At 40.8% G+C, this 12,017-nt stretch overlaps 1 protein-coding gene across 1 annotated transcript in view; it reads left to right on the top strand.

Annotated features, from left to right (window-relative positions):
- Positions 1-626: 626 nt before the first annotated feature.
- Positions 627-12,017, top strand: part of slc15a2 (solute carrier family 15 member 2) — a 48,204-nt gene continuing 36,813 nt past the window's right edge. Inside the window, exons 1-4 of the mRNA XM_072445256.1 lie at positions 627-676; positions 7,449-7,536; positions 9,295-9,436; positions 10,288-10,380. Coding sequence (XP_072301357.1) covers positions 668-676; positions 7,449-7,536; positions 9,295-9,436; positions 10,288-10,380 — 332 coding nt within the window. The 5' untranslated portion in view covers positions 627-667. The remainder of the gene's footprint in view (positions 677-7,448; positions 7,537-9,294; positions 9,437-10,287; positions 10,381-12,017) is intronic.

Genomic DNA, 12,017 nt, shown 5'->3' with positions numbered 1-12,017 from the left:
TTAAACTCATGAACTCATCTAATGTCACCATTTTTATATTTGACAAATAAAAATGTATGAGAGCAACTTTATTTTGTTGAATTATTGTTTAAAGAGACAAAAAAGTTGTTTCTTTGTGTCATTTATGCATAAACTTTAGCTGGAATGAGTGTGTGATGTCACTTCCTGTCATTTTCTACAGATATTTCATCATTTTCTCCACAAATACCTGCTTGATTGTTATCAAACTATCATTTATACGTACAACAGGTATAAACACACCAAATAAAGTCAAAATTAGAACATCGTAAAAACCTGTCATACGTCACCTTTAAGTTGCGTTTTGGCCGCAATACAAGTCACACGTACGCACACATTCTCATCCACATAACTGTACTTTTACAGTTACAGTTCACTAACACACAATTATCATCCATTTAACAACAACAACAACAACAGCAGCGGCATTGTGCAAAAAAAACAGACTGGACCGGTCCAAACCACAACGACAGCGCCCTCTGTCGTCAGTGTGCGGAACTACAGCACACAAACCTACTCCAAACCGCGCACGGTGAAAGATTAACCGCATCCAGCAGCAGATGATCGGAGCGTTTTGACTTCCACAGACGCATTCTTAACGTTTCAGCCGCGACGCAAAGACGAGGACTGCGCCGGAGCCCGGAGCACCATGTCTGGGGTAAAGTCAATCCACTGCACCGACTTTCACGCCTAGTTTAGCCTCTTTTACTGCTTTTTTTTCCTCCTTTATTTTCTTTTTTTTTTTTTTAACATTCTTTGCACGACTTTGACTTTTCCGACCGCGACAAACGCCCCGCGTACGCGTCTTGAGCGTGACACGCGTGAAATCCCGCAAATGTCCGAGTGTTTTTGGTGCAAAGCGCGTTAATAAAGTTGGGTTGCGGAGCTGGAAGTGTCTCCGCGGGGGAAGAGCCGCGGCTGCTCCCGGGTTTGGAGCTGATGCAACGGGCGCATCCTTCACGTTCCTCCCGCAGACGCGTCACACGTTACACATTCCGCACGCGAACTTCTCCCGAACCAAGAACCAAGAACCGGGAAAGAACCTGTTTTTGTCACGTAAATCTGAGACGTGCAGTTGGGAATAATAAGTGCTTTTTACTACTGCAACTACTACTATTACTACTACTGCTGCAACTTCTACTACTACTAATAATAGTAACAATACAAAATATAGCCGCAAGCGGCAATGATCGGCCCTCGCCACGCCGCAAGAGGAGGGGGCGCTAACGCGCCCCAATTGTCCTTTTATTACATCTACTGCTGAATCTGTGACGCTGTCACATCTTCTCCCCTTTGTTTTACCATCAAAAAGCAATTTTATTTTGAATTCTTGGCAAATTGTGCGGCTTTGCCGCACAGAGACCGTGACTCTTTGAATGAAAATGTGGATAACTTTTGATGGTCCTGAAGATGAGTCTCACCAAATTTCAGGTTAATAGGGCTGACGCCCTGGGAGGAGTTTGTGAAAGTACGACGTTTGGAAAAACTCCCGAGTCATGTTTAGCCATTTTTGAAGCAATATGGCCGACATTTGGTTGGGTGGACGGCGTTGCCGTAATAATATTTTTTACTTCTCTTGTCACCATCTACCTCTGCGCCAAATTTCATGATTCTACGATCAGATTTTTTTTGGGTCATTTCCCATCTCTCAATGCATTTTTGGTACATTTGGGGGCGCTGACGCGCCAATTTTTTTATTTTAGAAAAGGGAAATAGCCAGAATGTAGAGAGGCACGATTTTTAGAGGTGTGCAAATTTTTGTGACTTTTCGTCAATGTTCACTGGGTGAAAAATAGGGGGGTTGGTCCCGAGAAGAAAGAAAGAAAGAAAGAAAGAATAATATTCCGATGCGAAAACAATGTTTCCCATTTTTCAAATATCATAAACTATACATTTTCCTACCTCATGGTGTGGGTCCCTGGTCACTGACGGGTACTTTCGTTAATTTTGAGTGGGCTCCGCCCACTTTGTGTTTTTGGCCCTCTATACAGTAATAATGTTCAATTTTTGCATTACATGCTTATATGCACGGAACATGCAAGAGATGGGGAACGTATTCGTAAGCTACTTAGCGCAAATGAGTGCTTTATATGGGGATGACGACCGCCAATGTAAAGTGCTCGTTTAGTGCGCACTTTTGCACGGGCTTCGCCCGTTTACAACGGTAATGTTCCATTTTCCTACTACTAATTAGTATGCACGGGGCGTGCGTGAGTGAAGGAGTGCGTTAGTGAGTGTTTGGAAGTGGGCGAGCGCTTCGCGCTCAATTTCGTGCGCACTTTCGCAGCCGTGCTTCGCACGGCCTTATGAGATTAATAGGCCTCTCGCCAGCTTGTGGCGCTCGGGCCTAATAATCATAATACTAAAAAATACTACAACTACTGCTACAACTACAATAACAAACTTTGAAGTGAGATATCTTTCTACAGAAAACATCACGTTAATATTGATTATGCCACTAACGCAATGATAATAATACTAAAAAATACTACTACTACTACTGCTATTACTACTACTGCAACTTCTACTACTACTACTACTAATAATAATAATAATAGTAACAATCCCAATAATCATAATACTAAAAAATACTACTACTACTACTACTACTACTACTACTGCAACTTCTACTACTACTGCTACTACTACTACTAATAATAGTAACAATACCAATAATCATAATACTAAAACATACTACTACTACCACTGCTAATACTACTACTACTACGATACTACTAATATAATAATAATAATACTATCTATAAGTTACTTTCTGACCCTCGCCAGCTGAAATACTTTTGTACACACGATAACTACAGTAACAGAAGAAGGCACACAGCTCATCCCACATAATGGTAATATAATCTTATGTAATGCTGGTGTTTGACATAGTTCTTTGGTAAATACTTCACATAAAGTAACTGCAGTATTTGTTCAGTCAATAATCAATAATAATGCTAATACTACATCGAGGGTACAGTTTACAGGGAAAGATGTAATGAAAAGAGTAAAAATCGTTTCATTTCTGTGTTTTCTGAGACTTGTAATACTACTTATACTACGAGTACTTGTATTTCAGTCTGTATTGGTGCTCATGCTGTTCCTCTGCGCTGGAGCTTTGATAAACACAATTATTATCATCATTATTACGTTTGCCACTAGTGTCAAATATATCCAAACCATCAGTGTCAGCAGTAAAAGTAAAAGTATCACATTCAAAAATCTACTGAAGTACAAGTATTTCACACAGATTTTGAGAAATGTTTCACGTGTTAAATGTTTGTTATTTTGAGGAATTGTGCACATCGTTGGTCAGTTCGAGTACATTTCTTAATCTTTGTAGTGACTTATACTTATTCTAATACTTGTCCTTTTTCGTCCTGAGGGAAGAGTACAGATACTTGTCTCAGATGCAGTGAAGTAAAAGTAAAAAAGCCACTACAGATAAAATGTGACTTCAGTACAGTTCCTTTACTTTTGTACTTTGTTACTTTACTTGAGCATCAGTAATGTAATATAAGGACTTTTAGATGATCGATAATCGTGATTATTCAAGTCACAATGTAATCGTAAGAAGCAAAAAAATATGAATCGTGACAATTTTAGAAGCTACATATATTTTAAATTATTTTTTTTTCAATATTCAGCCTTTTTTATCTGACTGTTTTTGTCACATTTAACTTTATTTTGCTCACAATCTTGAGAAATAGTTTGTTTGACCACGAGAATGAAAGAAAATGAAAGATTTCACTGTTGTTTGGCCTCAATAATTGTGAAAAATCATTAAATCATGATGTTTTTCTCACAATAATCGTAATACAAACATTTAATGTGTATTTTTGCTGAGAATTTTACCCTGAACGAAACAAAAAATGCTGTTTGCTTTGCTTTCTCTCCCAGATAATGTTCAAATCCACCTTGTAGTTTATATATTTGGGGCATTGGGGTGTTTAAATGTCTCTAAACTCATATATTCTTCTTTAAACTGTCTAAAACACACAGTAACTCTATCTGTCTGCTGTCGTTACATCACATAACATACAGAACCAGGCAAACAAGGAAATGAAATCCAGTCAGTAACTTAATAGTTCTAGTTTAAGTAGTTTAGTTCAAAGTGGTGTATTACTGCTGAATTACTTTGATGTTTTACTGTAGTAATGAAGGTGTTTAGAGTTCTTCATAATCATTCACTGTTTGTACAAGGCCATTGTCCCAGAGCATTCCTGACACTCGCAAATATCGATCACTTTAAATGTTTGATGGTTTAGTCCTGGCACTATTTTAGTTCTGGTTTAGTCCTGGACCTGCTATTTTAGTTCTGGTTTAGTCCTGGACCTGCTATTTTAGTTCTGGTTTAGTCCTGGACCTGCTATTTTAGTTCTGGTTTAGTCCTGGACCTGTTATTTTAGTTCTGGTTTAGTCCTGGCACTATTTTAGTTCTGGTTTAGTTCTGGACCTGCTATTTTAGTCCTGGTTTAGTTCTGGACCTGCTATTTTAGTTCTGGTTTAGTCCTGGACCTGCTATTTTAGTTCTGGTTTAGTCCTGGACCTGCTATTTTAGTTCTGGTTTAGTCCTGGACCTGCTATTTTAGTTCTGGTTTAGTCCTGGACCTGCTATTTTAGTCCTGGTTTAGTCCTGGACCTGCTATTTTAGTTCTGGTTTAGTCCTGGACCTGCTATTTTAGTTCTGGTTTAGTCCTGGACCTGCTATTTTAGTTCTGGTTTAGTCCTGGACCTGTTATTTTAGTCCTGGTTTAGTCCAGGACCTGCTATTTTAGTTCTGGTTTAGTCCTGGACCTGCTATTTTAGTCCTGGTTTAGTCCTGGACCTGCTATTTTAGTCCTGGTTTAGTCCTGGACCTGCTATTTTAGTTCTGGTTTAGTCCTGGACCTGCTATTTTAGTTCTGGTTTAGTCCTGGACCTGTTATTTTAGTTCTGGTTTAGTCCTGGCACTATTTTAGTTCTGGTTTAGTTCTGGACCTGCTATTTTAGTCCTGGTTTAGTTCTGGACCTGCTATTTTAGTTCTGGTTTAGTCCTGGACCTGCTATTTTAGTTCTGGTTTAGTCCTGGACCTGCTATTTTAGTTCTGGTTTAGTCCTGGACCTGCTATTTTAGTCCTGGTTTAGTCCTGGACCTGCTATTTTAGTTCTGGTTTAGTCCTGGACCTGCTATTTTAGTTCTGGTTTAGTCCTGGACCTGTTATTTTAGTCCTGGTTTAGTCCAGGACCTGCTATTTTAGTTCTGGTTTAGTCCTGGACCTGCTATTTTAGTCCTGGTTTAGTCCAGGACCTGCTATTTTAGTTCTGTTTTAGTCCTGGACCTGCTATTTTAGTCCTGGTTTAGTCCTGGACCTGCTATTTTAGTTCTGGTTTAGTCCTGGACCTGCTATTTTAGCTCTGGTTTAGTCCTGGACCTGCTATTTTAGTTCTGGTTTAGTCCTGGACCTGCTATTTTAGTTCTGGTTTAGTCCTGGACCTGCTATTTTAGTTCTGGTTTAGTCCTGGACCTGCTATTTTAGTCCTGGTTTAGTTCTGGACCTGCTATTTTAGTTCCGGTTTAGTCCTGGACCTATTTTAGTTCTGGTTTTAGTCCTGGACCTGCTATTTTAGTTCTGGTTTAGTCCTGGACCTGCTATTTTAGTCCTGGTTTAGTTCTGGACCTGCTATTTTAGTCTTGGTTTAGTCCTGGACCTATTTTAGTCCTGGTTTAGTTCTGGACCTGCTATTTTAGTTCTGTTTTAGTCCTGGACCTATTTTAGTCCTGGTTTAGTCCTGGACCTGCTATTTTAGTTCTGGTTTAGTCCTGGACCTGCTATTTTAGTTCTGGTTTAGTCCTGGACCTGCTATTTTAGTCCTGGTTTAGTTCTGGACCTGCTATTTTAGTCTTGGTTTAGTCCTGGACCTATTTTAGTCCTGGTTTAGTTCTGGACCTGCTATTTTAGTTCTGTTTTAGTCCTGGACCTATTTTAGTCCTGGTTTAGTCCTGGACCTGCTATTTTAGTTCTGGTTTAGTCCTGGACCTGCTATTTTAGTCCTGGTTTAGTCCTGGACCTGCTATTTTAGTTCTGTTTTAGTCCTGGACCTATTTTAGTCCTGGTTTAGTCCTGGACCTGCTATTTTAGTTCTGGTTTAGTCCTGGACCTGCTATTTTAGTCCTGGTTTAGTTCTAGACCTGCTATTTTAGTTCTGTTTTAGTCCTGGACCTATTTTAGTTCTGGTTTTAGTCCTGGACCTGCTATTTTAGTTCTGGTTTAGTCCTGGACCTGCTATTTTAGTCCTGGTTTAGTTCTGGACCTGCTATTTTAGTCTTGGTTTAGTCCTGGACCTATTTTAGTTCTGGTTTAGTCCTGGACCTGCTATTTTAGTCCTGGTTTAGTTCTGGACCTGCTATTTTAGTCCTGGTTTAGTCCTGGACCTGCTATTTTAGTTCTGGTTTAGTCCTGGACCTGCTATTTTAGTCCTGGTTTAGTTCTGGACCTGCTATTTTAGTTATGTTTTAGTCCTGGACCTATTTTAGTTCTGGTTTAGTCCTGGACCTGCTATTTTAGTTCTGGTTTAGTCCTGGACCTGCTATTTTAGTCCTGGTTTAGTTCTGGACCTGCTATTTTAGTCTTGGTTTAGTCCTGGACCTATTTTAGTTCTGGTTTAGTCCTGGACCTGCTATTTTAGTCCTGGTTTAGTTCTGGACCTGCTATTTTAGTCTTGGTTTAGTCCTGGACCTATTTTAGTTCTGGTTTAGTCCTGGACCTGCTATTTTAGTCCTGGTTTAGTTCTGGACCTGCTATTTTAGTCTTGGTTTAGTCCTGGACCTATTTTAGTTCTGGTTTAGTCCTGGACCTGCTATTTTAGTCCTGGTTTAGTTCTGGACCTGCTATTTTAGTTCTGGTTTAGTCCCGGGTTCTTTCTCTTCTGTCTTAAAGACCCCGTTTGTCCAGAAGTGTGTCCCTGTGGTCAGGAGGCACCAGTGGACTTACAGAGGTCACTCCGGACTGAGCTGTGTGTTTCAGGTCGTTAGCAGCTAATGCTAATGCTAGTTTGCTATGCTAGATGGCTATGCTAATAAACGTTAGCCTACTTTTTCAGTAGTGTGTTATTATTGATTAAAAATAATGTGTATTATTAATTAAAAAGCCTAATATTTTAATAACTTTTTGACATTTTGACCTTTTAGTATTGCCATGACAACAGAATATTTTTCCACACTGTCTCTGTTAAATCTTTGTACATGTCTGTATATGAGTCGGTTCAGTCCAGATGAGGATTATGATGATTAAAACACAATTATTATCTTGTTACGATTCATTGGTTAATTGTCGCGGCTCTACTTTTGTCCATTTTGTGTTTTAAAACTGCCCCAATCGCAGTAGTAATCACAGTACTTCATGTACACAGTACTTCATGTTTTTGTATGTACTTGTACTTTGTTGCAGAAACTGTGTGGCACGAAGTACCCGACGAGCATCTGCTTCATCGTGGTGAATGAGTTCTGCGAGCGCTTCTCGTACTATGGCATGAAAAGTATGTAAACATCATAAGACTCACTTTAAAGTATTTATGTGTGAAATGGCCGTGAAGAGCGGCATTGTGGGTAAATGTGTGACTGATCCGGCTCGTCAAAAGGAACGACGGACATTACACAGGATTATGAGGTTGTGTCTCGTGACCTTCATTATTTATAGTTTGTCTCACGTTATAATTAAGTTTTGTATTAAGTGTTTGAATGTGTAAAGATTAAGAGCTCGCGCCGCCAAACGAGGCTCAAACCTTAAAGTTTAAGACATTTTAAACATATAAAACATCTTATTTACGAGTAACAATGGAACACTTTCAATAGATGTGCAGATTACAGTTACAGTGAGTGTGGAAGTGATTTAACTATATTCTAATAGTTTCTCGCTGAGCCACTCAAACCTGGTTTAGTTCTAGTTTTGTCCTGGATTAGCCCTGGTTTTGTCCTGGTTTTGTCCTGGTTTAGCCCTGGTTTAGTCCAGGTTTAGTCCTGGTTTTGTCCTGGTTTAGCCCTGGTTTAGTCCTGGTTTAGTCCTGGTTTAGCCCTGGTTTAGTCCTGGTTTAGTCCTGGTTTAGTCCTGGTTTAGCCCTGGTTTAGTCCTGGTTTGGACCCGGTTTAGACCCGGTTTAGTCCTGGTTTATACCTAGTTTAGTCCTGGTTTAGTCCTGGTTTAGACCTGGTTTAGACCTGGTTTAGTCCTGGTTTAGACCTGGTTTAGTCCTGGTTTAGACCCGGTTTAGTCCTGGTTTATACCTAGTTTAGTCCTGGTTTAGTCCTGGTTTAGACCTGGTTTAGACCTGGTTTAGTCCTGGTTTAGACCTGGTTTAGTCCTGGTTTAGTCCTGGTTTAGACCTGGTTTAGACCTGGTTTTAGTCCTGATTTAGTCCTGGTTTAGTCCTGGTTTGGACCCGGTTTAGACCCGGTTTAGTCCTGGTTTATACCTAGTTTAGTCCTGGTTTAGTCCTGGTTTAGACCTGGTTTAGACCTGGTTTAGTCCTGGTTTAGACCTGGTTTAGACCCGGTTTAGTCCTGGTTTATACCTAGTTTAGTCCTGGTTTAGTCCTGGTTTAGACCTGGTTTAGACCTGGTTTAGTCCTGGTTTAGACCTGGTTTAGTCCTGGTTTAGTCCTGGTTTAGTCCTCGTTTAGACCTGGTTTAGACCTGGTTTTAGTCCTGATTTAGTCCTGGTTTAGTCCTGATTTAGTCCTGGTTTAGTCCTGGTTTAGTCCTGATTTAGTCCTGGTTTAGTCCTGATTTAGTCCTGGTTCAGTCCTGGTTTAGTCCTGGTTTAGACCTGGTTTAGTCCTGATTTAGTCCTGGTTTAGTCCTGGTTTAGTCCTGGTTCAGTCCTGGTTTAGTCCTGGTTCAGTCCTGGTTTAGTCCTGATTTAGTCCTGGTTTAGTCCTGGTTTAGACCTGGTTTAGTCCTGGTTTAGTCCTGGTTTAGTCCTGGTTTAGTCCTGGTTTAGACCTGGTTTAGACCTGGTTTTAGTCCTGATTTAGTCCTGGTTTAGTCCTAGTTTAGTCCTGGTTTAGACCTGGTTTAGACCTGGTTTAGACCTGGAGTGATTCATGCATCTTTATTCTTTTACAGACATTATTATATTATAAATGCTTAAATCAGATTTAGACACTGAGACGTTTCATCTTCAGTCCAGATGAAGGAGTCAGAGTCTCACTGGTGTCAGACTGTGACAGTGTCAGAGGTTTTATCAATGTAAAGTTATATTTTGTGATGTTAAACTCTTCCTCACTTTTACTTTGTAGCGGTGCTGACGCTGTACTTCCTGTCGTACTTACACTGGGACAAAGACCTGTCCACAGCCGTGTACCACGCCTTCAGCAGCCTCTGCTACTTCACCCCCATCATAGGAGCCATCATCGCAGACTCATGGCTCGGGAAGTTCAAGTGAGGACGGATTACTGCTATTGTACTGTACTATACTACTACTACTACTACTACCACTACTACTACTACTACTACTACTACTACTACTACTACTACTACTACTACTACTACTACTACTACTACTACCACTACTACTACTACTACTACTACTACTACTACTACTACTACTACTACTACCACTACTACTACTACTACTACTACTACTACTACTACTACTACTACTACTATACTATACGACTGCTACTATACTGCTCTAATAACATGTACAATGGGCTTCCCTCAGGGGGACTTAATAGAGTCATGTTTATTGTGCCTGTCTCTGTCTCAAATAAAATAACTCTAGAACTTTAGAACTTTAGAATTTAGAACTTTAGAATTTAGAACTTTAGAACTTTAGAATTTAGAACTTTAGAACTTTAGAACTTTAGAATTTAGAACTTTAGAATTTAGAACTTTAGAACTTTAGAATTTAGAACTTTAGAATTTAGAACTTTAGAATTTAGAACTTTAGAACTTTAGAACTTTAGAATTCAATTCACTTTCATTATGTTTTTTGTAATGCCCCACATTACAATAGCGTTTGCCTTGAAGGGGGACAGAGAAAAATAATAAATAAATAAATAATAATAATAATAAATAAAAATATATGAAATAGGGCACGCATACAATTCAGAATTACTAATCTAATAATAGACTTGGTCTGAATATATACGTGGCACCAGGTCCTGTAGACTCATCCTGATGAGGTGTCGTCGCGGTGTCGTCGGGGGCAACACTGCTACTGAGACAGTGTTTAGTGGTCCATGAGTCACTGTTTCATGACGACTGTGTCATGTCGGTTTCCTCCACAGAACCATCATCTATCTGTCCATCGTTTATGTCATCGGCCACGTGGTCAAGTCGGTCGGAGCGATTCCCTCTGTAGGAGACACAAACGTGCACATGTGAGTATCAAACGATCCCTCTGTAGGAGACACAAACGTGCACATGTGAGTATCAAACGATCCCTCTGTAGGAGACACAAACGTGCACATGTGAGTATCAAACGATCCCTCTGTAGGAGACACAAACGTGCACATGTGAGTATCAAACGATCCCTCTGTAGGAGACACAAACGTGCACATGTGAGTATCAAACGATCCCTCTGTAGGAGACACAAACGTGCACATGTGAGTATCAAACGATCCCTCTGTAGGAGACACAAACGTGCACATGTGAGTATCAAACGATCCCTCTGTAGGAGACACAAACGTGCACATGTGAGTATCAAACGATCCCTCTGTAGGAGACACAAACGTGCACATGTGAGTATCAAACGATCCCTCTGTAGGAGACACAAACGTGCACATGTGAGTATCAAACGATCCCTCTGTAGGAGACACAAACGTGCACATGTGAGTATCAAACGATCCCTCTGTAGGAGACACAAACGTGCACATGTGAGTATCAAACGATCCCTCTGTAGGAGACACAAACGTGCACATGTGAGTATCAAACGATCCCTCTGTAGGAGACACAAACGTGCACATGTGAGTATCAAACGATCCCTCTGTGGGAGACACAAACGTGCACATGTGAGTATCAAACGATCCCTCTGTGGGAGACACAAACGTGCACATGTGAGTATCAAACGATCCCTCTGTGGGAGACACAAACGTGCACATGTGAGTATCAAACGATCCCTCTGTGGGAGACACAAACGTGCACATGTGAGTATCAAACGATCCCTCTGTAGGAGACACAAACGTGCACATGTGAGTATCAAACGATCCCTCTGTAGGAGACACAAACGTGCACATGTGAGTATCAAACGATCCCTCTGTAGGAGACACAAACGTGCACATGTGAGTATCAAACGATCCCTCTGTAGGAGACACAAACGTGCACATGTGAGTATCAAACGATCCCTCTGTAGGAGACACAAACGTGCACATGTGAGTATCAAACGATCCCTCTGTAGGAGACACAAACGTGCACATGTGAGTATCAAACGATCCCTCTGTAGGAGACACAAACGTGCACATGTGAGTATCAAACGATCCCTCTGTAGGAGACACAAACGTGCACATGTGAGTATCAAACGATCCCTCTGTAGGAGACACAAACGTGCACATGTGAGTATCAAACGATCCCTCTGTAGGAGACACAAACGTGCACATGTGAGTATCAAACGATCCCTCTGTAGGAGACACAAACGTGCACATGTGAGTATCAAACGATCCCTCTGTGGGAGACACAAACGTGCACATGTGAGTATCAAACGATCCCTCTGTGGGAGACACAAACGTGCACATGTGAGTATCAAACGATCCCTCTGTGGGAGACACAAACGTGCACATGTGAGTATCAAACGATCCCTCTGTGGGAGACACAAACGTGCACATGTGAGTATCAAACGATCCCTCTGTAGGAGACACAAACGTGCACATGTGAGTATCAAACGATCCCTCTGTAGGAGACACAAACGTGCACATGTGAGTATCAAACGATCCCTCTGTAGGAGACACAAACGTGCACATGTGAGTATCAAACGATCCCTCTGTAGGAGACACAAACGTGCACATGTGAGTATCAAACGATC

The sequence above is a fragment of the Eucyclogobius newberryi genome, unplaced genomic scaffold (assembly GCF_026437365.1).
Source record: "Eucyclogobius newberryi isolate DKJ021-1_F unplaced genomic scaffold, fEucNew1.0.hap1 SCAF_14, whole genome shotgun sequence".
NCBI classification, from domain to species: Eukaryota; Metazoa; Chordata; class Actinopteri; order Gobiiformes; family Gobiidae; genus Eucyclogobius; species Eucyclogobius newberryi.
Note: the sequence above shows the minus strand (reverse complement) of the source record. Positions and strands in the feature narration are given on the sequence as shown.